Source organism: Oncorhynchus kisutch, linkage group LG7, assembly GCF_002021735.2.
Source record: "Oncorhynchus kisutch isolate 150728-3 linkage group LG7, Okis_V2, whole genome shotgun sequence".
Taxonomy (NCBI): Eukaryota; Metazoa; Chordata; class Actinopteri; order Salmoniformes; family Salmonidae; genus Oncorhynchus; species Oncorhynchus kisutch.
The window spans coordinates 17,690,474-17,718,370 of record NC_034180.2 but is presented as its reverse complement, the minus strand read 5'-3'; the positions used below and the strand labels follow the sequence as shown (position 1 = coordinate 17,718,370).

At 42.0% G+C, this 27,897-nt stretch overlaps 1 protein-coding gene across 3 annotated transcripts; it reads right to left on the bottom strand.

The window, feature by feature from the left end:
• Positions 1-66: 66 nt before the first annotated feature.
• On the bottom strand, positions 67-27,612 carry LOC109893867 (metabotropic glutamate receptor 1-like). 3 transcript variants are annotated; one of them, XM_031828573.1, is made up of 11 exons: positions 27,460-27,552; positions 24,317-25,164; positions 19,088-19,337; positions 16,387-16,622; positions 15,352-15,363; positions 13,046-13,292; positions 12,460-12,628; positions 11,915-12,041; positions 4,118-4,506; positions 3,109-3,641; positions 67-2,400 (listed from the first exon to the last, which is right to left on the bottom strand). In XM_031828573.1, the coding sequence occupies exons 2-11, from the start codon at positions 25,044-25,046 to the stop codon at positions 1,419-1,421; spliced, it is 3,675 nt and encodes a 1,224-aa protein (XP_031684433.1). In that variant the 5' UTR covers positions 25,047-25,164; positions 27,460-27,552; the 3' UTR covers positions 67-1,418. The 3 variants fall into 3 exon arrangements, with proteins under 3 accessions (XP_031684433.1, XP_031684434.1, XP_020342659.1); XM_031828574.1 differs by having other exon boundaries at positions 67-2,365; XM_020487070.2 differs by lacking the exon at positions 15,352-15,363 and having other exon boundaries at positions 27,460-27,612.
• Between the last annotated feature and the right edge of the window lie 285 nt (positions 27,613-27,897).

Genomic DNA, 27,897 nt, shown 5'->3' with positions numbered 1-27,897 from the left:
CACTTTCATTTTGCCGCAGGTGACCAAGGTATAGACAGCCACCACGAATGAATGACTCAGTACATGTGCAAAACAAATATTTTATTTATTCTAACAAAACACATATCTTCAATAATGTGAACGACAATGACTGTTTGCACGACTGTGTTTGATACATGTTGTAAAACAGAAAACATGATTGGACCCGATGAAGGCATATCTATCAAATAGCCTATTCATGTTACTAGCCATTGTTTATTACATTATATATAGTGAGATCATAACAATTGGTAAAAGTAAGAATTATACTGTACAAACCCAACAGTCACTATAAGCAACACACTTATAAATTGTAAAATAAACGTAGTAATTCCTTTTAGTAAAACTAATCTGAATCGTTACCAAAATAGGATGCATACTACTACATACTGTACATTCACAAAAGTTACAAATTACATTTTTGGCAGTCATATTATAATAGACACTGTTGCAAGTATGGATTTAAAGGAGTGTTTATAAAATATACAGACTTGCAATAGAAATTAGAGACATTTTAAAAATGTTTTTCTGTAAATGGAAGCATACCGGATACATGGCACTTGAATCCTTCTGGTTTTTGCTTGCTACATTCTTACAGTAGTTAGTTATTGTATCTGTATAATATATTCATTCTGAAGTTATCTGATGAAGAAAGTGACTGTGACAAACTCTGTGCTTTTTTCTCTGAATAATGCATACTTCTTTTGAGCAAAACAACAAAACACATTCATCTAGAATATTTGACATTGTAAGGTTATAACTGTATTAGAAAACATGGGCCTACACAGTGCATACATTATTTATAGACATGTTTGTGAACTACAGGTTGGATAGTCTATTATGATAAACAATCTACTTTCATAGTGGTGGAAGTTTGCCTTAATGAAAACAAGCAACAAACACAACCATTATTGTAATACCTGATGATGGTCAAATTTACACTGCATTGTACCCTTAAAATAACTGCTACTTACATGACTTTAATAAGCTACACGAAGAAGACTATAATAGCTTCAATAAGCTACATGAAGAAGGCTATCTTAGCTTTTTGCTTTCCTAATAAGACACTAAGCAACTTCAAAGCTGTTCATCTCTTGCATAAACATGGCAATACATTTTGCAACAGTTTAAATCTTTTCTTTGTGATATTTATTATACAACAATAAGACCTTTTTAAAAGTGTGTCCGGTGCTTTTTTTGCTCACTTTCATCCCTGTAAACACACACTTTTGCTCATAGATTTCATGAGTCAACCAATATAGTCCAGTCAATCACTCAATAACGTATTCAAGACATTTTGACCATTTCTTACTGGTCATTAAACGGAACACAAATAATATGCTACAAGTCATCAGCTACAAAATGGCTCTATATTATTCTACCATATCTACAGTACTCGTTCACAGCGTTGAGCTTTGTGTGTAGTCCTTCAGAATGACGGAGGCATAGTTTGGAGGGGTGCACAATATGGACTCGGACACGGGTGAGGCGTTATGAAAGGGGCTCCCCATGCTCGCTGTATCACGAAATGGGGAGGGGGGCATCAGGGCCAAAGAATTCTCCGTTGCTAATTTGAGCTGAACGAGGTCGTCGTCCTCTTCTTCTTCGTGAATCAGGGCGTTGTCATACATGTATCCATGGAGGAGGCCAAACCGCTCGTTCTCCACCACTACATCCTCCTCAATCTCCTCCTCCTCCTCCTCCCCCATCTCCAGGTGGGAGGTGTGCTCCTCGTCGTCGAATGAGCCAAGGTCTAGTTGCAGGGGCAAGACTGCATGCTGCTGGATGAGATGAGCCTGGTGGTACACAGGCCTGCCATGACTGCTCCCAGACCTGCCCCCAAAACCCTCACCACCACCAACAGGGCTGGGCGGAATGATCATGTCCATATCATTGAGCTCAGGTATGATGAAATCACTGTTGTACTTGCCCACTACCTCCTGTAGCTGTAGGTGGTCCATAATGACTCTCTGCTGGGGGATCACTCTGCTCTGTGGCAGGTGCGGGGGCATGTGCTCAACAGGAGGGTAATATTCAAGCACCTCCTCGTCCACCTCTTTCATCGGCCCACCAGTGGTGGGCATTATCTGCCCATGGGCCATCATGTGAGGACTAAGGGGAGGATTGTATCTGACTAGGTCGCTCTCGTCCTCCTCGGCTACATTGTACAGAGTCTTGGTGCTGAGGTCAGAGAACTCCATGGCCTTGCTGCTGCCTGTGTTATGGTAGGTGTTAGTTAAGGGTCTGATGACGGCCATCTGATTGGAGCATCCTGCTTCCTGTCTCTTCACGTGCACAGACAGTCTTTGCCAATTGTGCTCCCCTTTTGGAGCATGATGTCTTGCACCTGGTTCAGACCATGACACAGACTTTCCATTAGAACTATGAACAGAATAAAGATGGCTGTTAGCTATTTCATAGGGACTCATAAAGGTGGAGACAACAACTGTGTTTCTGGTTCATGTAATAACATTTTTAAAAAGGAAAGTTAAAATCTCTATCAATTCTATGTTGATGGTGACTTTACAAAATGCGTATTTTTGGTTTGATTTACTGAGGATTGTATATTTATTTATATATTCAGATGAATGTATTTCCAATATACTATACATCCTAATTCTGTGGTACAGTGTATCCTGATAGTGATCCTTCAGTACTCATGGGTATGCTGGTATTAATTATATTCAGCAACAGATCAACGGCGGTTGTTAATTGAACATTGACCTGGATCTGGCATAATATATGTAACACTCTCTTTGTGTCCCAAATGGCACCATATTCAATACATAGTGCACTATTTTTGGCCCAGGTCAAAAGTAGAGAACTAGCCTATATAGGTTGCCATTTGGTACTCAGACTCTGCCCTCTGTGCCTGAATTACTGTAAAGCAAAATCAGCATCCCAGTGGTACCTCAGGAGCCCGTATTCACAAAGCGTCTCAGAGTAGGAGAGATGATCTAGGATCAGATCCCCCTGTCCAGCTTATCTTATTCATTATGCTCTAAAAGGCTAAACTGATTCTATATCAGCAGTCCTACTTTGAGACTCTTTGAATACAGGCCCAGGAATGACTCATTTCCATCAACTTACTTCTCAGAGTTCTTCTTCCGTTTGAACATGTCGAGCAGGCTGTTGCTCCGGCAAGCGATATTGCCGTCGCCAACGTGCATGCGCACTACATCTGAGGTGGTGAACGCGCTGCGCACATTCCGCTCCGGCTTGGCGAGGATGATATAGATCTTTGGTGAGAACATACAGCCCAATGCCACAGTCACACTCAGGCTCACTGAGAACGATGTGGTGATGATCTTATAGTTAGAGCCAAAGTAGATGGGCACAAACGCCAGCCAGATTATACAAGTTGTATACATAGTGAAGGCGATGTACTTGGCTTCGTTGAAGTTAGCCGGAACGTTGCGCGTCTTGAAGGCGTAGTAGGTACAGCTCATGATGAGCAGGCCGTTGTAGCCCAGTGGCGCTACCATGCCCACCGTGCTTGTGTTGCAGATCAGGAAGACCTCCCTGATGCTGGGGTAGGACTTGACGGGCATAGGCGGCTCCAGGATGATCAGAGTAACCTCCAGGGTGAGCTGGACACTGACTAGGAGGCCGGCGATCACCAACTGATTATACAAAATAAGAAGAACACACAGGTTTTATATGCCGCTTTTTTCAAGGACACAAAGACAAAACAATAGGTGTGTCTGAAATGGCATCCTATTCCTTATAGTGCACTACTTTTGACCAGGGCCTGCTAGTGCACTATATAGGGAATAGTGTGCCATTTGGGAGGTATCCAATTTTTATTTAACCATCCAACCATCCATTTATTTAACTAGGCAAGTCAGTTAAGAACAAATTCTTATTTTCAATGACAGCCTAGGGACAGTGGGTTAACTGCCTGTTCATGGGCAGAACAACAGGTTTGTACCTTGTCTGCTCGGGGGTTTGAACTTGCAACCTTCCAGTTACTAGTCCGATGCTCTAACCACTAGACTAGTCCAACGCTCTAATCACTAGGCTACTCTGCCGCCCCAATGTCAAAACCAACCAATGAAAACAAGAACAAAGAGAAATCTAAATAAGTCTATATAATCACCTGGGCCCAGGCGCTCATAAACCGCGGCTTCCTGGTACAGATCTTCTTCTTGCTGCCAGCCAGGATGCGTGCGATGCGGTTGGTCTTGGTGACTAACGCTGAGTAGCACATGGTGGCTGAGAGGCCCACCAGGAGGCGCTGCAGGTAGCAGGAGGCCACGGTGGGCCTGGCGATCAGAGTGAAGGGGCAGATGTAGCCCAGGAAGATCCCGGCCAGGATGATGTAGCAGAGCTCGCGGCTGGAGGACTTGACCACAGGCGTGTCCCGGTAGAGGACGAAGATGAAGGTGACAAAGGAGGTGACCATGATGCCCAGGCAGGCAAACACCACCTGGACGATGGACTCTGGGTTCCCCCACTCCAGGTACCGCAAGGTGATGGGCTCGCAACCTGGGGAGAAGACACAGATAAAGAGAATAAGCGTGAGACCTTTCTCTGAAGATATTTCACTTGAAACAAAGCACAAATGCTCTTACTGTATGCAATAGGCTAACTGATTGATGGATGGATTGATTGATTTGATTTAACCTAGGTCCCAGACAGTGTATGTCTGACATGACACTTCTTAATACCAAACTGACAAAACTACCCAAAATCACAAAGGATGAAATAAACTTATAGTGGATAAAAAATGTTCATTCTGCACAGTTGAATATTAATTAAATATGGGTAGCCTATAGCATTTTTCTTTCTCCAAATCAACCATCTGAGAGCCTGTGTAATCGTTGCCTCCAGTTGGAAAACACACCAAGTATTAAAGTAGGTTTTCAGCTCAACTATAAATAAACCCCTTCTCTACTTAGGGAGGGCCAGTGCACAGCACAGCTAGCCATGGGGAGGGAGAGGCAAGCTGTAGTACAAAGCGTAGCCATTGGAGGCGAGGGGGAACGACAGGACTGCAGCAGGAGTCAGTAAATCACTGCAGCATAACACTGGTCCAAGCATCCAACATCACCACAGTATTCATCCAATGACACAGCTAACTAATGGCAAATATTTCACTGACCCATTTTATATTAAAGAGATAATTCAGGGTTTTGGAAATTATGCCCTTTATTCTTTTCCCCAGAGTCAGATGGACTTGTGGATACCGGTTTTATGTCGCTGTGTCCAGTATGAAGGAAGTTAGAAGTAGTTTCGTAAGGCAATGCTAACTAGCGTTAGCACTATTACTGGAAGTCTATGGGTATCTACTAGCATGCGAGCAGATACCCGATTCCTGTAGACTTACAGTCATTGTGGTAATGCTAGATAGAATTGTCTCGCAAAACTACTTCTAACTTCCTTCATACTGGACCCGGAGACATAAAAATGAGTCTGGGGAAGTAGATAAAGAGCCTCAATGCCAAAATCATGAAGTATCCCTTTAACGTCAAACAGCAAAAAGGAAATAATCACACAAGGTCATTAAGTAGTTTGTGTTATGGTTGTTAAAATAATTGCTATCTAATGTATTTTGGGGTGGCAGGGGAGACTAGTGGTTAAGAGTGGTGGACTAGCAGCCGAAAGGTTGCAAGTTCAAATCCCTGAGCTGACAAGGTACACATTTGTTGTTCTGCCCCTGAACAGGCAGTTAACCCAGTGTTATGTTGCAGTAATTTACTGACTCCTGCTGCAGTCCTGTCGTTCCCCCTTGCCTAGGCCTTCATGGAAAATAAGAATGTGTTCTTAACTGACTTGCCTAGTTAAATAAAGGTGAAAGAAAGACATTTAATTTAAAGGACTGCATCTTATCTTTGAAGAGCAATAAGAAAGCAATAAGAAAGGTAGTGCTGTCTGATACATGTTGAATATGATTAATGGTTCTCTGGTGTCATAGGGTGCACCTTTGAAAATAGGAAAGCAGTATAGGCCAGATGGGTGAAATAGTGCTGTTACCAACAATCATGGATGAATAAACTCTGCTGAGCACAAATTAAGTGTTGTGCTGCAAAGGCTTTGAGGAACTGAACTTCTAAATCAGACTGTAATACCCCTGTGGGAATAGTGTCTCCCCTGTGAATAAGATACAGTGGGGCAAAAAAGTATTTAGTCAGCCACCAATTGTGCAAGTTCTCCCACTTAAAAAGATGAGAGAGGCCTGTAATTTTCATCATAGGTACACTTCAACTATGACAGACAAAATTAGGGGGAAAAATCCAGAAAATCACATTGTAGGATTTTTTATGAATTTATTTGCAAATTATGGTGGAAAATAAGTATTTGGTCACCTACAAACAAGCAAGATTTCTGGCTCTCAGAGACCTGTAACTTCTTCTTTAAGAGTCTCCTCTGTCCTCCACTCGTTACCTGTATTAATGGCACCTGTTTGAACTTGTTATCAGTACAAAAGACCTGTCCACAACCTCAAACATTCACACTCTAAACTCCACTATGGCCAATACCAAAGAGCTGTCAAAGGACACCAGAAACAAAATTGTAGACCTGCACCAGGCTGGGAAGACTGAATTTGCAATAGGTAAGCAGCTTGGTTTGAAGAAATCAACTGTGGGAGTAATTATTAGGAAATGGAAGACATACAAGACCACTGATAATTTCCCTTGATCTGGGGCTCCACGTAAGATCTCACCCCGTGGGGTCAAAATGATCACAAGAACGGTGAGCAAAAATCCCAGAACCACACGGCGGGACCTAGTGAATGACCTGCAGAGAGCTGGGACCAAAGTAACAAAGCCTACCATCAGTAACACACTACGCTGCCAGGGACTCAAATCCTGCAGTGCCAGACGTGTCCCCCTGCTTAAGCCAGTACATGTCCAGGCCCGTCTGAAGTTTGCTAGAGAGCATTTGGATGATCCAGAAGAAGATTGGGAGAATGTCATATGGTCAGATGAAACCAAAATATAACTTTTTGGTAAAAACTCAACTCGTCGTGTTTGGAGGACAAAGGATGCTGAGTTGCATCCAAAGAACACCATACCTACTGTGAAGCATGGGGGTGGAAACATCATGCTTTGGGGCTGTTTTTCTGCAAAGGGACCAGGACGACTGATCCGTGTAAAGTAAAGAATGAATGGGGCCATGTATCGTGAGATTTTGGGTGAAAACCTCCTTCCCATCAGCAAGGGCATTGAAGAAGAAACGTGGCTGGGTCTTTCAGCATGACAATGATCCCAAACACACCGCCCGGCCTAGCCAGTCTCCAGATCTCAACCCCATAAAAAATCTTTGGAGGGAGTTGAAAGTCCGTGTTGCCCAGCAACAGCCCCAAAAACATCACTGCTCTAGAGGAGATCTGCATGGAGGAATGGGCCAAAATACCAGCAACAGTGTGTGAAAACCTTGTGACCAAATAGTTATTTTCCACCATAATTTGCAAATACATTTTCAAATAAAATTGCATAATAATTAGCAAATTATGCATAACATGCATAATAATTTGCAGATAAATTCAAATAAATTCATAAAAAATCCTACAATGTGATTTTCTGGATTTTGTTTTCTAATTTTGTCTGTCATAGTTGAAGTGTAGCTATGATGAAAATTACAGGCCTCTCTCATCTTTTTAAGTGGGAGAACTTGCACAATTGGTGGCTAATTAAATACTTTTTGCCCCACTGTATCTGCTCTGAGCTCTTATTAAAGGGATATTTAAAGGGATACTTCAGAATTTTGGCGATTTCTCCAGAGTGAGATGAACACGTGGATAGCATTTTTATGTCTCTGCGTGCAGTTTGAAGGAAGTTGCTATCTAGGGCTAATGCAATGTCCAGCTAGCGTTAGCACAATGACCAGATACCCATGGACTTCCAGTCAGATGCCCATAGACTTCCAGTCATTGTGCTAATGCTAGTTAGCAATTGCGCTAGCGCTAGTTAGCAACTTCCTTCAAACTGCACGCAGAGATATAAAAATGTTATCCACAAGTTCATCTGATTCTGGGAAAGCAGATAGATGGCCTTATTGCCAAAATCCCGAAGTATCCCTTTGATATTATACAGCTGAACAGAAAGGTTGAGTGCATCACATGAGCAAGGAAGTAAATGTAAATATTGACTTTAAATTGACAATATACTTTGGGCCTACTGTAATGTCATGTAATAATATACATGGATGTAATATTATAAGATAGCATATGGTTAAAAATCCTCTGATGTATATTAACCAGGTATACATCAAGAATCAACAATACAATTTGAGATTCACTCCTCTCCTTAGCCACATAGTGCATTCGGAAAGTATTCAGACCCCTTTACTTTTTACACATTTTGTTATGTTACAGCCTTATTCTAAAATGGATTAAACAGTGCCTTAGACCGCTGCACCAATCGGGAGGCCAATCCCATTCTTCTCTGAAGATCCTTAAGCTCTGTCAGGTTGGATGGGGAGTGTCGCTGCACATCTTTTTTCAGGTCTGTCCAGAGATGTTTGATCGGGTTCAAGTCCGTGCTCTGGCTGTGCCACTCAAGGACATTCAGAAGCCATTCCTGGATTGTCTTGTCTGTGTACTTAGAGTCGTTGTCTTGTTGGAAGGTGAATCTTCAACCCAGTCTGAGGTCCTGAGGACTTTGGAGCAGATTTTCATCAAGGATCTCTCGGTACTATGCTCAGTTCATCTTTCCCTCGATCCTGACTAGTCTCCCAGTCCCTGCCGCTGAAAAACATCCCCACAGCATGTTGCTGCCACCACCATGCTTCACCGTAGGGATGGTGCCAGGTGTCCTCCAGATGTGACGCTTGGCATTCAGGTCAAAGAGTTCAATCTTGGTTTCATCAAGACCAGAGAATCTTGTTTCTCATGGTCTGAGAGTCTTTTAGGTGCCTTTTGGCAGACTCCAAGCGGGCTGTCATGTGCCTTTTACTGAGGAGTGGCTTCCGTCTGGCCACTCCACCATAACGGCCTGATTGGTGAAGTGCTCCAGAGATGGTGTCACACCCTGATCTGTTTCACCTGTCTTGTGATTGTCTCCAACCCCTCCAGATGTCACTTATTATCCCTGGTGTACAGTCGTGGCCAAAAGTTTTGATATTAAAATATTAATTTTCACAAAGTCTGCTGCCTCAGTTTGTATGATGGCAATTTTCATATACTCCAAAATGTTATGAAGAGTGATCAGATGAATTGCAAAGTCCCTCTTTGCCATTCAAATGAACTGAATCCCCCAAAACATTTCCACTGCATTTCAGCCCTGCCACAAAAGGACCAGCTGACCTCATGTCAGTGATTCTCTCGTAAACACAGGATGAGTGTTGACAAGGACAAGGCTGGAGATCATTCTGTCATGCTGATTGAGTTCGAATAACAGACTGGAGTCTTCAAAAGGAGGGTGGTGCTTGGAATCATTGTTCTTCCTCTGTCAAACATGGTTACCTGCAAGGAAACACGTGCCATCATCATTGCTTTGCACAAAAAGGGTTGCTGTCAGTAAGATGGCACCTAAATCAAGCATTTATCGGATCATCAAGAACTTCAAGGAGAGGGGTTCAATTGTTGTGAAGAATGTTTCAGGGCACTTCAAGTCCAGCAAGCGCCAGGACCGTCTCCTAAAGTTGATTCAACTGCGGGATCGGGGCACCACCAATACAGAGCTTGCTCAGGAATGGCAGCAGGCAGGTGTGAGTGCATCTGCACGCACAGTGAGGCGAAGACTTTTGGAGGGATGGTCTGGTGTCAAGAAGGGCAGCAAAGAAGCCACTTCTCTCCAGGAAAACATCAGGGACAGACTGATATTCTGCAAAAAGTACAGGGATAGGACAGCTGAGGACTGGGGTAAAGTGATTTTCTCTGATGAATCCCCTTTCCGATTGTTTGGGGCATCCGGAAAAAAGCTTGTCCGGAGAAGACAAGGTGAGCGCTACCATCAGTCCTGTGTCATGCCAAAAGTAAAGCATCCTGAGACACATTCATGTGTGGGGTTGCTTCTCAGCCAAGGGAGTGGGCTCACTCACAAGTTTGCCTAAGAACACAGCCATGAATAAAGAATGGTACCAACACATCCTCCGAGTGCAACTTCTCCCAACCATCCAGGAACAGTTTGGTTCCTGGATGCCTTTTCCAGCATGATGGAGCACCTTGCCATAAGGCAAAAGTGATAACTAATTGGTTTGGGAAACAAAACATTGATATTTTGGGTACATGGCCAGGAAACTCCCCAGACCTTAATCCCATTGAGAACTTGTGGTCAATCCTCAAGAGGAGGGTGGACAAACAAAAACCCACAGATTCTGACAAACTCCAAGCATGGATTATGCAAGATTGGGCTGCCATCAGTCAGGATGTGGCCCAGAAGTTAATTGACAGTATGTCAGGGCGGATTGCAGAGGTCTTGAAAAAGAAGAGTCAACACTGTAAATATTGACTCATTGCATCAACTTCATGTAATTGTCAATAAAAGCCTTTGACTCTTATGAAATGCTTGTAATTATACTTCAGTATTCCATAGTAACATCTGACAAAAATATCTAAAAACACTGAAGCAGCAAACTTTGTGAAAATTAATATTTGTGTCATTCTCAAAACCTTTGGCCATGACTGTATATATCCCCGTATTTCCTGTCTCTCTGTGCCAGTTCATCTGGCATGTTTTTCAAGTCAATCAGCGGTTTTCCTGTACTCCTGCTTCTATTCTCTTTTGCTAGTCCTCCCGGTTTTTGACCCTTGCCTGTTTTCTGGACTCCGTACCCGCCTGCCTGACCATTCTGCCTGCCCTGACCTCGAGCCTGCCTGACTATTCTGCCTGCCCTGACCTCAAGCCTGCCTGACCATTCTGCCTGCCCTGACCTCAAGCCTGCCTGACTATTCTGCCTGCCCTGACCTCGAGCCTGCCTGACTATTCTGCCTGCCCTGACCTCAAGCCTGCCTGACCATTCTGCCTGCCCTGGCCTCAAGCCTGCCTGACCATTCTGCCTGCCCTGGCCTCAAGCCTGCCTGACCATTCTGCCTGCCCTGACCTCAAGCCTGCCTGACCATTCTGCCTGCCCTGACCTCAAGCCTGCCTGCACCTCTGTACCTCCTGGAATCTGAACTGGTTTTGACCTTTTGCCTGTCCATTCTCTTGCCTACCCCTTTTGGATTGTTTAATAAATATCAACGCTCAACCATCTGCCTCCTGTGTCTGCATCTGGGTCTCGCCTTGTGCCCTTATAGATGGTTGTTCTTCTGGAAGGTTCTCCCATCACCACAGAGGATTTCTGGAGCTATGTCAGTGACCACCGGGTTCTTGGTCACCTCCCTGACAAAGGCCCTTCTCCCTTGATTGCTCAGTTTGGCCGGGCGGCCACCTCTAAGAAGAGTCTTGGTGGTTCCAAACTTAATCCATTTAAGAATTATGGATGCCACTCTGTTCTTGGGGACCTTTTAATGCTGCAGAAATGTTTTGGTACCCTTTCCCAGATGTGTGCCTCGACATAATCCTGTCTCAGAGCTCTACGGACAATTCCTTCAACCTCATGGCTTGGTTTTTGCTCTGACATACACTGTCAAGCATGGGACCTTATATAGACAGGTGTGTGCCTTTCCAAATCATGTCCAATCAATTGAATTTACCACAGGTGGACTCCAATCAAGTTGTAGAAACATCTCAAGGATGATCAATGGAAACAATATGTACCTGAGCTGTAACATAACAAAATGTGGAAAAAGTAAAGGGGTCTGAATACTTTCCCGAATGCACTCTCTTTTATCCTTCATTAGCTTTGTGTATATGTTTATGTAGGCACCTCTACAAAGACACAAAAAAGCTAAAAGCAAACACCATACACTCCTAAATAACCCAACAACTCGATGGTACTGTTTTGGACCCATTCATGCACAATTCTGTAGGTATGAAAGAGGTAAGGGAAGGGCACCGTACTATACCTTCCAGTTCAGGGTCCGGCCACCAGCCCAGGTCGCAAGCCGTACAAGTAAACTCATCCTGAACAATCTCGTTGTCTTTACAGGCTGTACAGATCCAGCAACAGCTCACCTCTCCCTTCCTGATCACCTGTTTCGTTCAAACACATAGACAGGATGAGATTGCACTGTTGGAGTCTCTCAACTCACTCAATTTACCCATACAGCCAGTCACAGTTATCTCCCTAGTCCCTACTCCTTCCCCTTGGCCTTAACCCAGATATGCAGCATCTGAATAAGTATAACCAGGGTAGTGGTGGGGTGTCCACCATATTGCTTACACCTTACAGATCTGCAAAATGGAAGGTTTTGCAGATTGCTAATGTGTAAGTTGGGCTAACACGAGTTATGGAAAGGGAAGGAGGAGGAGATTGCTTTCGCAATGGCATGCAGAATTATTTTAATGAGAAAATCAAGCGCCCGTGGGCGTCCTAGTGTTAATGAAAGTCAATGGGTACATAAATAATTACGTTCAGTAGCATCAGACCAGCTGGACTGTTGACACCTACCTTGATCTCTCCCTTGGAGCAGGGCTCGCTGCAGACGGAGAGGACCATGTCACTGCGGTTTATCTGCATCATGTAGTCATCAATGCTGAGCTGACCCTCGTGCCAAGAACCCACATTGATGTAGTCGAACGCACCAGGCTCCACATACTGTAGGTTCATTATTTCATACCTAAGAGTGGAGGGAAAGTTGCTCTGAAACTTGTATTTGATTCAAGTGTACAGAGACTTATTTTCATAGTGAAAGAGAAAGCAACAGATTAAATTATATTGATTGATCATGGGCAGGGGATTTTGGCATACATAGATATTGATATTGGTTATGTTTCAGGAGGATTGGTTGTCTTCTGGGCACGTCATCCTAATCATTTGGAAACAGTATTGTCACTGTCAGGGGATTTTTGTTGAGTACTAAGAGTAGATGCTGTACTTGTCGGATTCACACCGCAGTCATCTCGCTCAGGAAACCATCGTCTTAACCTTAAGAGGAAATTCCCTCTTGGGCTGAGGGTGACACTGGTTTTATGTCTCGTTGGCAGGGCTATCTCATCATGAAACCCTGACTCTGCATCACCTGGGCTACACCTACCTGCCAGGTGTGTCCCCATTTTCATCAAACCACACATCTTCTCCAGACACCCCAGTGAAGGAGGTCCTCATGAGGAACTCTAACAGCTGGCTTCCATCGATGGGGTCCATGGCTTTGCATAGTCCCACATGGCCGGGGCAGAGGTGGCTGTGCATGTCATGGAGACCCTGAGCCATGGCGTAGATAGCATTGATGACGAATCCCATCTTACTGTCCTGGACATAGTTGTCCTCTAGACTTTCGTAACCTGTGGAATACAGTTAAAACAAAGGAAGGAAGATTAGGGATGCATTGTTTCCTCAAAGTATTTTTTTTTTAAGTACTTCATGTTTCAGTTCTGTAAGCATTATACAAGGAATATACAATGTAATGCAATGCAAAGTGAAATAGATAGTCATAGCTGAATATGAAAGAAACTATTTTTCTATTGTCAACATCTTTTGCAGCGTAATATCGACTGAAATATTACCAAGGAATGATAGGGTGTCCAAAGACACATGCTTATTATTCTTCTTGGGTTTTGTGCAGCAGAAGGACACACTGTGCTGTTCTGTTCTGTGTCTGGGAGCATCAAAGGACAGGCATCATTATGTTATGGCATCAAAGAAATGCTTGTTACCATGGAGCCACCAACCATTTTGTATTCGCAACTCGCAATTCAATTAGGTATAAATAATGTGGTAATATTATCATTAATTGACAGAGGAAGAAAATCTATTATTCTCATTTATTCCTTCCTCCCTCGATCCAGTTGCGTCCCCGTTTGCCAGAAATACAGGTCTTGTGAATAAAACGGTTTGACACATTGTGCAGTATGTTAAAAGATAGAGACAGTAGAGTAACACTTTGATGATTTACCTAGAATTTGAAGAGAACAATATAGAACTGGGTCCAGGGACACCCTATCGATTAACAAGCGTGAAGCAAGCTGGAAGCAATATAAACAGCACATACTGTAGCTGATCTCGGTCTTATACTAATCACAATATTAAAGGGCAACTCCACCACTTTTCAACCTGATATTCATTATCTCCAACACCGAACCAGTGTCTACGTAATCGGTGAAAACAGCGAGTTTCTATGGTCTGTGGTTAAAAAGATAAGAAGAAAGGCCCTGAAAAATGCGTATCTGTGATATCACATGGTAGGATTAAAAGTAAGAAAAAGTGTGATTATCAAAAGCTGCAGCAGGTTTCTAGCCAGAGGGAGGGTATGTTCTTGCTCCCCACGTCACCGCGAATCTCGTAGTTTGTTTGAACTTTTGCTTATGGCATCGTGTAGAACTTCTTAACGTTCTGTTTTTTTTCTTCTAACAAAATGTAGAAATGCGCAGTTTTCACACGTCGACACTGGTTTTGGTGCTGGAGATAATGAACATGAGGTTGAAAAGTGGTGGAGTTGCCCTTTAATAATAGTATCCGGTACAGAAAGAATCAACAATTTGACTCATATCAATTTGTGAATCAAACGGTTCGGGCACAATGATTGCTCAGTTTTCAGATGTGTTTGTTTGTAGCCAGGCTTGTTTTTAAAAATTGTTATATATCAACTTACTGAATGTTACAAGTACAAACAAACACACCAACAATCGATAGGGTTGTGGATAGGGTTGTGGATAGTGGTATGAAGAGTGAGAGCTATACACTGAGTGTACAAAACATTAAGAACACCTTCCTAATATTGAGTTGCACCTGCTTTTGCCCTCAGAACAGCCTCAATTCTTCGGGGCATGGACTCTACAAGGTGTTGAAAGCGTTCCACAGGGATGCTGGCCCATGTTGACTCCAATGCTTCCCACAGCTCCATCAAGTTGGCTGGATGTCCTTTGGGTGGTGTCCATTCTAACCCCATGGTGTCTTAACGTATTGGGCCAAGGTCCATATAGGAACATGCAGCTTGAAGTTCTACAAGGCAGACCAGCCAGTTCGCATCTCATCTAATGCTTTCAAATGTTATTGGGCTTATGTTTTATACAGGCAATCTCAAAACCAGGAGGATGTGAGAATACACAGCATGTGAGGGAAACCAGTTGTTGTGCTCTCACTGCAATGCATAAAATCCCCCCAATAGCTTTATATAGTAGGGGTCAACAGATATACATTGATAGCGTTGAATTTCAGGGTTGATATGCCTCTGGTTTGGTATCTATGCAGGTTAGGGAAAACCATCTTAACCATAAAGGTTAATGACTTCCCATCAAACAAATCATTGAGTTTTCTATTGATGATACATTATATCAGTCGACCTCTATGTATATTGCCAGAGTGATGTGCTTTAAGAGTTCGTTCAGAAAAATACACACTCACCATTTTGGAGCTCTATACAAAGGAACGACAGAACAGCAGACTATGACTCTATCTCTGATTATCACAAATGATCAATATCCTTGTTATAAATAGTGCAGAACGTAAGAGAAACTTAGTGCTTGATTTATTAGTGAGGAGGTGGATATACATCAAAAAAGATAAAACTAGTCTTTGAAAAGGAGATGTAAAATAGAAACATAAATTCATGCTAAATATTAAAAAACATATATATATACTGTTACATGCATTGTTTATATTTACCTTTCACTTGAATCAAAATATATTTTTTGAAAACATCAGCAATTTCTATAGAATTCATCACTGGATTTGCTAAACAATGGTAACCAACTTGTAAATTAAGTTTGAAAACGCACAGTCGCAGTCAAAAGTTTGGACACACCTACTAATTCAAGGGTTTTTCTTAATTTATACTATTTTCTACATTGTAGAATAATACTGAAGACATGATTCCATATGTGTTATTTCATAGTTTTGATGTCTTCACTATTATTCTACAATGTAGAACATAGTACAAATAAAGGCAAACTTGAATGAGGTAGGTGTGTCCAAACGTTTGACTGGTACTGCATATAGTTCAAAAGGAATAGAAAAGTGCAAGGTGGGGAAAAAAACATGTTTTGAAGACATGCTTTTTGAGCATTGTTTCAAGTGATCAATACAGCTTTAGCTAATCAATTCATCTGATTATTCACTTTTTTTGGGAGATCCAATGTGCCTTTTAAATTCAATTTACCTAGATCATCTTTGGTTGGCCAGGAGAATGTTTTAGAAATCAATAAAACAAAAACAAAACATTATTGTATGTCTAGATGCACAGAGACCATTTATTTGCTCCAGTTTCATGAAACTTCTAGCCATTTGAGACAAAAATACCATGTAAACATCTAAAAATCGAATGTAATTATAGTTGAGACAGCATAAAGTATATCATATGCTAGTTCACATTGTAAGGCAGCAACCCTTCTGAAGAAACCATTATCATTCTCTATCATATCATTTCCTCCCCATATCTACCTGAGCAGTTTTTCCTGTAGTTCATGTTCTCCAGTGGGTGCCCTGGGATGCGGCACTGGAACCTGTGCTGCCAGAACTCAGGGAACCATGGGTTCCTGGTGTTGGTGTTGAGGCGGAGCTTCAGGAAATAGTCATCGAAGGACGTGACCTCCTCCGAATGCAGCTTCACAGTGATACCGCCCACAGCCTCCTGTTCATAGCCCTCGACCACCTCATCTCTGTCTGCCCAGCCATCACTGTGGGGAGAAACGCAGTAACATTAACGTTAGGACTACTCCTTACCACCCCAAAATGGGTGGTCTTGTAGAGCAATTCAATGGTCCCCTGAAACAGATGTTGAGAAAGTTTTTAGATGGGACTGGGGACAAAATGGTTGCATTTTCATTTGCTTGTCTACATCATATAGATGCCAGACAAGTTGGACAGCCTCAGGGAGATGGCAAGACTGCATCTTCAAGAGTCACAACAAAAGCATAAGGTATGGCGCGACAAAAAATGCAAGAGAAAGTGAAAAGAAGTCTGAGCAGAAGGTGCTACTACTTCTACCTTCTGATTCAAGTAAACTGCTTGCCAAGTGGCAGGGGCCATGAACAACGGTCAGGAAGACAGAGTCTGTGTAACCTATGAGATTCTCTTTCCAGGAAAGCTTCTTCTCAACCAGAGAATATCAGAAATAAAGTTGACGAATATATTCTCTGTGTTGCGTGTACTCATTTCACAGCTTAGGGAGGAGTAATGAGCATGCACAGCCTCCTGCTCATAACCCTCCACCACCCCATCTCTGTTTGCCCAGCCATGACTATAGGGGACAGAACATTTCATCAGTAACACAATACAGAGGAATACACACCTTGCCACTTGCCAGGAGAGTATGCTAATCATATTATATTTTTGTGTAGCACACAAAAATAAACAATTGACTAATGAATGCCCTCCTCCCTCCTCCAGCATGGCAACATCACCAATATCTAGCCATCTGTTTCACAGCGCTACACACACACTACGCTCCAAGAACCTGCTGCTCTGACGTCAGCACATTGAAGTCATCATTCAAACCATGGTATGAACAAAAAAACACTCAACCAGGCCATACCACCTCCATGTGGGATACTGGGTATAATTGTTGCATTGTCTAACCTTTACATAGAAGGAAGCATGTAGCTTATATACCCAAATCAAAGACAATGGCAAATGTAATGTCAGCATTTAACAATAAAGACCTCCGCTATTTAGAAAAGGCATCTTGTTTCTTACAGGAATCACATACACATATAGGGTGCAAAACATGTGTGCACTAGACTGTACTATAAGTAACATTGCATTTTACAAACTACTGTACTGTATGCTGGGTAAAAGCATCTGCAACAGTAAGTGGATACATACTGGATGAATGAGGTCCACGCTGCAAACAAGCCTTTCCTCTCATCCTCCACACAGCCCAGGATAGATGGATGGCCCTCCCCAGCCTCCTCTATCATAGATGGACCCAACGCAATGGGCTGGCTGCATTCACTTACCGCACTGCTCTACAAAACAGTCCTTTTTTTCCAGTCGCTAGTCTCCTTGACCCAGAAAGAAACAGCCGCACCAATCCCGTGTCCTATTTATCACCCGCGAAGACGTCACACGCTGCATAACTCAACTGCCGAGAGTTTAACGTTTTATAGATTTGTGTTTTATCGTCAGTGTTTCACACTGTATCCTCACTATCACCATATAACAGTGTTACACCACTTACTTTGTTTATATATACAATATGTTTCTGTCTCTTGAGGAGGAATTGTCCAAACTGTAATCCAGGGTTAGCCTGCATGGTCCAACTGTATTGTTATTGTGTGAAAGGAAACAATAAAAACCTACAAATGAAAAAAGACCAGGCTAATTCGGGACAGTTGTGGCTGCTGCTGGAGCTTCACTAAGACTAGGTCTTCATGCTAGCTAGCTCCATCACTGCATAGCTACAGTCTTACTACAGTGAGGGGATGTCTACAAGCTGATCTGTGCTTTGATGCTCAGTCGTCCTCACCACTGAGCTCTGTGCTGGAGGTGCTGTCCCATATTACCCTAGTCTCCCACTGAGTCTGTGATCTGACAGGGGGGGAGAGAAGAGCTGTCCCATATTACCCAAGCCTCCCCAGTTTGCCTGTGATCTGACAGAGGAGAAAGAGAAAGATAGAGAGCGGTAGAAATAGATAGAGAGCTGTCTAACCATGCATTATTCATGAGAATGAGTGTGATTAAAAAGCTTCTTTCTGTTTTCAGAAGGACCTCCACTACTGCTAGAATAATGATTATTATTGTGTTCAAGTATAAACTGAGTAAACCATCGGGGGCCTTGGTATGATATATCAAAGGGAGAAACAGCACCTCAATGCTTATGACAACCCTCAATGGTCATGGCAATAATTTCGTTATACTATATGATAATAATGAGGTCAATCACTCCACAAAATGGAGTAAGGTAAGAACAGGTAAGGTAAGGTAAGAACATCTGGGGCCTAATGAATCATGCATTTTAGAGTAGGAGTGCTGATCTTGGATCAGGTCCCCCTGTCCATGTAATCTTATTAATTGTGATCTAAACTGATCCTGAATCAACACTCTTACTTTGAGATGCTTGATACACAAGGCACCAGTTTGATATCTCCCTTTGACCCATTGCTAAGACTGATTATGAACATATAAAATGATCTAACTTTACCTCCCGATAAGAAGGAACTCCCCTGCCACCCCAAGTCGTCTCATAGCCATGAGCAGTCCACGGACCGTCATGCCCTCGCAAAAGCAGACGACCACCCGGGCCTTGGGCAGGCGTTCTCTCAGCTTCCTCAGCAGCCTGTCAAAGTGCTTCTCCCCAGCATTGCTGTAGATCTTGTCTGAATGGGCGATACACAGCCCCTCCTGAGAGGCCAGCTCCTTAAAAGCTTCCATGCCACTTTCTCCGTAATTACCTGGGAAAATAAACAGCATTAACAAACAAAAAAACAACACTATATCATGGTCTTTAAAGGTAACTATATATTTGAACACAATATTATTTAAAAGGTCAATACAATATTCTACATTCGGAAGAAGTTTAAGACATTTTGTACTATAACTTCACCTGTACTGCCAACCTGTACTGCCAACAAGCCAAACACAACAGCACTGCAACCTATAACTAGTGACTGCATTTCAAACTTTCAGTCTGTTTGCCATGTCATGTCACTGTAACTCATATCACTTGTTTATTTCATAAAAACACATATCATTCTACTCACCGGTCTGGTAAATAACGAAGGTGCAACAGAACAGAAATGTAATTGGGTTTTAATGAGTTCACCAACAACTCTCTGCCTGAGTCCTCTGAGTCCCTCACTGCAGGTAGATCAAAGGTTACATCGCAAATAGCACCCTATTCCCTTTATAGTGCACTACTTTTGACCGGGACCTATAGAGCTCTGTTCAAAAGTAGTGCACTATACAGGGAGGGAATATGATACCATAGGACACAACCGGTGACTATGCACAGCAGGCAGGCAGCTATAAACCTTATGTCATTCAGACATCTCATCATCGGGGCATGGAATCTTAATTATTGTATAATAGTCTATCCTACTGCCTGGATCTTATTACTGTACTGCAGAACCGAACTGTAGCTACTAAAGCCGAGAATTGTCTTGTTTTCTCAGTCTCATATACTGTAGTTGTTTAATACTCAAAAGGTGGAAAACATGAAAAATATATATATTTCTTATTTCCGGTAGTTTATAACATTGAAGTGAATTAATCGGAAAAATTATTCATCTTGACTGAATTACATCATGTTGCAAAGAGTTTGTGGATAAGGACAGCATATATATTTCTATCTAACCTCTTAAATGCAGTCATTTAACAACAGTCGTCTCGTCTCACCAGGATACTTTCTGACAGCTGGATACCTGGTAGATTACCTCCCCAGTAAGATTTAGTAGGACAGACATTTCTGAAAGACTTGGTTCACGAAATCCTCCAAAGATTAAATTCATGTAACTCAAGAATTTTGTGGAGTTGAGGCAGTGACTAGTGAGTTGTGGTAGTATGTTGCACACCTTCATTTCGAAACAGAGGTCAGGAGCAAGTTGTAAGTATGCTATTGCCATGATAAACCAACAAAACAAAATGATATCTTTGGGAACATCAACACAAATCATTGCAAGGGCTGCCGTCATATAAAAGCTTCTATTGTAGTACCTTTATGTGGGAGATGAAGTACACTCTTAGAAAAAAGGGTTCCAAAAGTGCTCTTCAGCCGTGCCCCATTGGAGAACCCTTTGACAAACCTTTTTGGTTCCAGGTAAAACCCCATTTGGGTTCATCAAAGGGTTCTCATACGGGGACAGCCGACGAACCCTTTTAGGTTATAGATACCACCTTTTTTTCTAAGACTGTAGTCATGATTGCTATTTGATCTGCTTCAACGATGTAAAACTGGATTATAATGGAAAATAACAAACTGTTGCTTTCAGTATTGCGGCATCCACTCAAACGGATCATACAACAAACTCATGTGTCCAGCTGTACGCCCATCTGATTGAGGCTTGTAAAGTAGCTTTTGTGAAATGCAAATGAACAGTTGGGTTCATGGACATGAACTGGTATAACTGACCATTGCTGATTGGAAAAATAGAACCCAAAGATCAATGCCATACAACACTCCTTCCGTGGCCTCCAACTGCTCTTAAACGCTAGTAAAACCAAATGCATGCTTTTCAACCGGTCGCTGCCTGCACCCGCATGCCCGACTAGCATCACCACCCTGGATGGTTCCGACCTAGAATATGTGGACGTCTATAAGTACCTAGGTGTCTGGCTAGACTGCAAACTCTCCTTCCAGACTCATATCAAACATCTCCAATCGAAAATCAAATCAAGAGTCGGCTTTCTATTCCGCAACAAAGCCTCCTTCACTCACGCCGCCAAGCTTACCCTAGTAAAACTGACTATCCTACCGATCCTCGACTTCGGCGATGTCATCTACAAAATGGCTTCCAACACTCTACTCAGCAAACTGGATGCAGTCTATCACAGTGCCATCCGTTTTGTCACTAAAGCACCTTATACCACCCACCTCTGCGACTTGTATGCTCTAGTCGGCTGGCCCTCGCTACATATTCGTCGCCAGACCCACTGGCTCCAGGTCATCTACAAGTCCATGCTAGGTAAAGCTCCGCCTTATCTCAGCTCACTGGTCACGATGGCAACACCCATCCGTAGCACGCGCTCCAGCAGGTGTATCTCACTGATCATCCCTAAAGCCAACACCTCATTTGGCCACCTTTCGTTCCAGTTCTCTGCTGCCTGTGACTGGAACGAATTGCAAAAATCGCTGAAGTTGGAGACTTTTTATCTCCCTCACCAACTTCAAACATCAGCTATCTGAGCAGCTAACCGATCGCTGCAGCTGTACATAGTCTATTGGTAAATAGCCCACCCTTTTTCACCTACCTCATCCCCATACTGTTTTTATTTATTTACTTTTCTGCTCTTTTGCACACCAATATCTCTACCTGTACATGACCATCTGATCATTCATCACTCCAGTGTTAATCTGCAAAATTGTAATTATTTGCCTACCTCCTCATGCCTTTTGCACACATTGTATATAGACTTCCCCTTTGTTTTCTACTGTGTTATTGACTTGTTAATTGTTTACTCCATGTGTAACTCTTTGTTGTCTGCTCACACTGCTATGCTTTATCTTGGCCAGGTCGCAGTTGCAAATGAGAACTTGTTCTCAACTAACCTACCTGGTTAAATAAAGGTGAAATAAAAAAATTAAATAAAAATAATCATGTGCCAACCTCAAACTATAAATAGACCAGTGACGACCCATCATTCAGTGTAGGTGGGGCTTCGAGCCCCACATTTTTAGCAACAAAAGTTATAATAATATTTTGGAGGGGGCTTTCCTGTTATTTTTCCTGTTATTTTGTCACATATCAGTTTGCAAACAATGTAAAATATATATATCATTGAGTTAATAAAGCCGTATACAAACATGGTCTCTTTTTTTGTTTTCTTGAGTAAGGCAGCTCCAAAATGCAGGTGTTTCAGCCTAGTTCAGTGCTTTCTGTGGTGGTGGGGCAAGCCAGCAGATTGGCTAAGTGTTCTGTCACTCATGGGGACACTACGTCACTGCCAAGTCTAAGGGTAGAGCTAAAACATTCTAGCCTCTCTGGTGCTGCCATAGAGTTACATTAGAAGTGTCCATCCAAAAGGCTCAAGGTCATTGGCCACATTGGCCAAATTACATCAAATCACATATCTACAGAGGGCTTCTACAGTAGCTATGTCAACATCATACTTTCAAAATCTTATCTAGCAGTCATCATCATGAATCAAGTCAACAATCTACTAGCAAATCCTTTTAATCCTTGTCATTTGAAGAGAAATAATGAAGATAAATTATAGATAAAACATACCGGTGCTCATCGGCCATTGGACATAAACATTACACAAGTTTGAAATCGCAAATTCAACAATGAGTGGTTTGGAAGGAACCAGTGTGGCTAACTGCAAGCAAATCAAACCTTAGCCTGCTATTCAGTGGAGTGGCTGTGTGGTCCCAAGTCTAAGATTAAGGGTCTCTTTTCCTAGTTTATATTGTATAAACATTCAACATTGGCCATGCTGTCAATGAAGCATGATTTGTGCCGAAAATTCAAAACAACTGTTAACTCGGAACTACAAAATCTGACATTAGTGAGTTCAAGACAACTGGGAACTCGGGGAAAACGAGCTACGACTGGGAAAATATGTTTTGAACTTTCATCCAATCGGAATTGTAAATTCAGAACTTGGGCCTCTTTCTAGAGCTATGACCTGAAGAACAATGACGTCACCATGATTCAACCTTTTTTTTCTTAGAGTTCCCAGTTGTCTTGAAAGCACCATAAATCCAGAGAATGCCAGACTTTGATTACAAAGTTTGATGACAAAATTTACCCACGAAGGACCAATTGTCAGTAGAAACCACATTTGTTGACGCAAGTCAGCCATATCGGCTATTTTATTTTAAAAGGCAGTAAATGAGGCTGAATGAACTGTTTCGCTTCTAGACAAGACTCCGCTGATAGCCAGATGTAGCGGTGGTAAGGTGTTAGGACTGCTGTTGGGACTCTGCTGTTGGGACAGCTTTATGTAGGCCGTAACATTTTGTGGGCACCGTTTGTCACCGTTATAGTGCAATGAATGTATTGTTTAGTGTTGTGTAGTGGCTTTGCTGGCATGCAGGCAATCCACATTATTATTTTTTTTGCTCCACCACGATCTACATGCTAAAATCGCCACTGAGATAGAATATTCCATCCTCCCTAACCAACAGCTGAATCCAAACATTGCCCTCTCTTCACTGGTCTGACACTTCTCTCCACACACAATTAAGCCCTTGAAAAGCTTCCGGCTAGACCAGGGTTAATGAACTTTAAAGTGCTAGGAGCAAGCATAGAATTTGACCATGAAAAAATGGCTTCTTCCTACAGAGGCTTCAACGTCTGTTTCACGTTTGTTCAATGCAATTTAATTGAAATGACGTGGAAACAGCGTTGATTACACCAGTGTGTGCCCAGTGGGTTGTACCTTTTCAAGGATTCTTCCTGAACTGTAGGCCTAAATTAGAGGGATGAGGAAGGCCTGAATGAACAAGCACAGGCTATAAACTTTGGTGGATTATGTTGAACCCCCCTGCTTTTTGAGCTAAATCCATTAGGATTATGAATTATGACAAATCTTAATCAATTGTACAATAACACATTTCTGACATGAGAGTATCCGCAGCTCTGCCAATTATTTAAATCCCCAACACAACTTAATCAAATTGTGTTTGAATAGATATTGATGGCAAACATGCAACATGCAATTACTTTTGTAAACAAAAAAACATACAGTAGGTCTACAGACAGTGACTTACCCTCTGTATGGACTGCTGAGACATATGTCCAGTTATAGCGTTTCACAATGTCCAGGATGGCTCTGGCTTGGAGAGTATCAGAGGGCACAACCCTAAGGAAATACTTGAAGAGAGTTTTGTCACTCAGATCTATGCTGGTTGCAGAATATGCTATCTGGGGGATATTGAACAGCTGCAGGAGGTTCTGAACTTGAATAGCCACTGAGCTTGACCCAGGTCCGATAACTCCTGCTATGGGTCTCTTGGTGGCGGGTGGCTGACTCGCAGGCATCCCTTCAATGCACCACTGTCTGGAGGTACCATCCTTATTGTCATCATCCCGGATCGAGATGAGAGAGTCTCTAATGAACTCAATACTCTGCTCCAGAGCCACTGAGGAGTGCCAGCAGGAGTCCCTGATCTCACACCCCAGAGTGATGTTGGGTAGAAGATTCGGGTTGGAGTTGATTCGGTCCAAGGTGTGGAACATTGCTTCTACTCGTTGGATTCCATACTGTTCCCGAACCTCACCGCATTTCCTCTCCGCTACCTGCTCTGTTGACGGTTGGTGGTGGACCGAGAACAGGGCACCAATTATAATGTCCCCATCCATTCTGGCCACCAAGCGGGACGAACCAGCTTTAGGAACCACTGACCTCTCAAATATGTTACTGGGGGAGACGAATGCATCATACAGTAAAATAGGGAAATATAAAAACCTAATGGCATTCAAGTACATCATATTCCACATGGTGTGAACGGTCTTGATGATAGAATCATGTCCTCTTTGCCATTGGGAAGAGCTGTGGGTCCAAGTTTAATCGAAGATCCATCACCTCCTTACCATACCTCTTTCACTGATGTATTTTCTGCAGATGAGATACGTATATTAATATAAGTATTCTTTAGACACAAGTGATGATAAACAGCTGTCCGTTGCCAATCTATCTTTGGCAACTCTTTATACCCTTTGAAACGCTACATAACTTCTCAATTAACAAAAGGAAAATATCCCACTGGACACAGACGTAAATTCAACGACTATTTCACGTTGGTTCTTTGTAATTTAATTGAAATTAAGTGGAAAAATCTGTGTGTTCCCAGTGGGAGAGCTATAATGCAGAAGCGAACTTGACATTCAATCATGAATAATCAAAATAATAATAGCATAGTCTACAGTAATTTATAAGTATATAATGACATTGAATGCCTCTGAAAACATGTACTGCAAAAACATGTCCTGCTTATTTGAGCTGTTGTTGCCATAATATGGACTTGATCTTTTATAAAATAGGGCTATCTTCTGTATACCCCCCCCCCCCCCCCCCCCCCCACACACACACACCTTGTCACAGCACAACTGATTGGCTCAAAAAATTCCACAAATTCACTTTTAACAAGGCACACCTGATAATTTAAATGTATTCCAGGTGACTACCTCATGAAACTGGTTGAGAGAATACCAAGAGTGTGCAAAGCTGTCATCAAGGAACACGTTGGCTACTTTGAAGAATCTCAAATCTCAAATATATTTTGATTTATTTAACACTTTTTGGGCTACTACATAATTCCATATGTGTTATTTCATACTTTTGATGTCTTCACTATTATTCTACAATGTAGAAAATAGTCAAAATATCGAAAAATCCTGGAATGAGTAGGTGTGTCCAAACCTTTGACTGGTACTGTATTTAACCTATTGAGATTTTAAGTATAACGGACATTCAAATTGACAATAACTTACAAACGTTTTAGGTACAATAGGCTATTTCACAGTTTTTCATTGATTCAAATGTTTCAGACATTTGTGAATGAAATGCCATATTATTAATATAGGGTGAAGTTCGCATTAGTGGGACATCAGGTGTAGTGGGACATTTGTGTTTGAGAGTACTGTACTATGGTCATTTTGCAAACCAATCACAACAGATGTTATTTTGGGGTTGCTACTGCATGTGTTCTGTGTTGGTTAGTGTGACATCACATCATTGATGGACATACCCATCATTTATGGTCAGGTTTCTTAGGTGGGGTGACCCGTTAAAAATTATAAAAAATCGCTGTACTATGAAACCTTACACTAGAATGACAAGGCTGTCATTCCGTCAATTATAATTTAACAATCTAGCATTTCAGTGTTAAAATGAATAGTTATTGATAGCGTTTTGAAATATAATAAACATTAATGTAAACAGCTTGAATATTTGATGAAAATCTGATTTATAGTACTGTCCCATATCTAATGAAGGAAATTACTGACAGGGAACTTTTCAGCTATAAAAATGCCCAAATAATCAAATAAATATAATTTCCTTCATTAGATATTCTAAAGTACATTGAAATATGTTGTTGTAGTTGTTCATAACATCTCAAAATCAAGTCTAGACGCTATATAGCACATAAACATCATGGGATGACAGTGAAAGGAATTAAAGGGAAATAACATGGGTGGTAAAGGAAAGAAGGGAAGAACAATGACATGTAAGGAATGTAGGCTAGAAAAGAGCCTCAATTTATGAAAGGGGACAGCATTTAGGGAATAATAGAGGTGATTCAGGATCAATTCAAAGCTGAGCGAGCTCCTTTAGATAGATTTTCACCAAGAGGCTTGGAATGTCCCCAAATCAATTTCCCAATAGCATTGATGAGAGGGTCTAATAGAAGATCATAGACAAAATAAAACATAAATAAAACAGAGTGTGTTATCTATATGCCTCTACAAAGTCTTATTTTTGATTTCCTAACAAGTGCCAGGTGAAGTGGGATACTAATGTGTTTCTAATGAATGTCCCACTTCATCTACTTAAATGTCCCACTAAAACTTAAAGCCACGCTTTAGCAAAAGTAGGGGTCTGATGTTCTTTTAGGGGTATTAGCATCCACTGAATAATACATTATCAACATGCTTCATCATCACAATGTAGATAATACCTTAATTAATTGAAATAAACATACATTGAGTAGGGGTAGACTTATTTTTATTGTGTACACAGCCATTGACCAAAAAGTGGCCCACTCATGCATATATCACCCTAACTAAACAAAACGCTACCATCACTGATGTTCACATGAAGAGCAGTCTCCTCCATTCATGTTACGTTGCACCTTTTGACATCCTTAGCATAAAACACCTTAAATATCATAACGTTAGAGTGTGGACATACCTGCACCTCCTGCCCCGGGAACATTGCGTACCTCCTCGTCTCCTGAACCTCTCAGTTTGGAGCCCAAGTTAAGCCTTTGCCGCGCCAATACAGGGTTTCTCTTTTTCTCTCTCTCTCTCTCTCTCTCTCTCTCTCTCTCTATCTCTCTCTCTCTCTCTCTCTCTCTCTCTCTCTCTCTCTCTTTTAAATGAAGCATGGGTGCCCCCCTTCTATTCCTTTGGATCATTGCATGCATCTTTAAAACCGGGTCACATAAACTGCATTGCATGTCCCTGACAAAAGACAGTATGCATAGATAGACATAGTATTTATTGTAAGCTACATTAAAAAGTTAATTGCATGTACAAGCTTGCTTTATTTATTTTTCAAAATAAAGGTATGATCATGTCAGTATCAAATTAGGCTATAGGATCCTGCAGCTATTGGCTAATAGCAGTA

Coding starts and splice junctions, on each gene's coding strand:
- LOC109893867 (XM_031828573.1), bottom strand. CDS start 25,046: ATGTGGAATATGATGTACTTGAATGCCATTAGGTTTTTATATTTCCCT. Junction 12,629..13,045: donor AATGGGGACACACCTGGCAG/GTAGGTGTAGCC, acceptor CTCCACTCTTAG/GTATGAAATAATGAACCTAC. Junction 3,642..4,117: donor TTATGAGCGCCTGGGCCCAG/GTGATTATATAG, acceptor TTGTATAATCAG/TTGGTGATCGCCGGCCTCCT.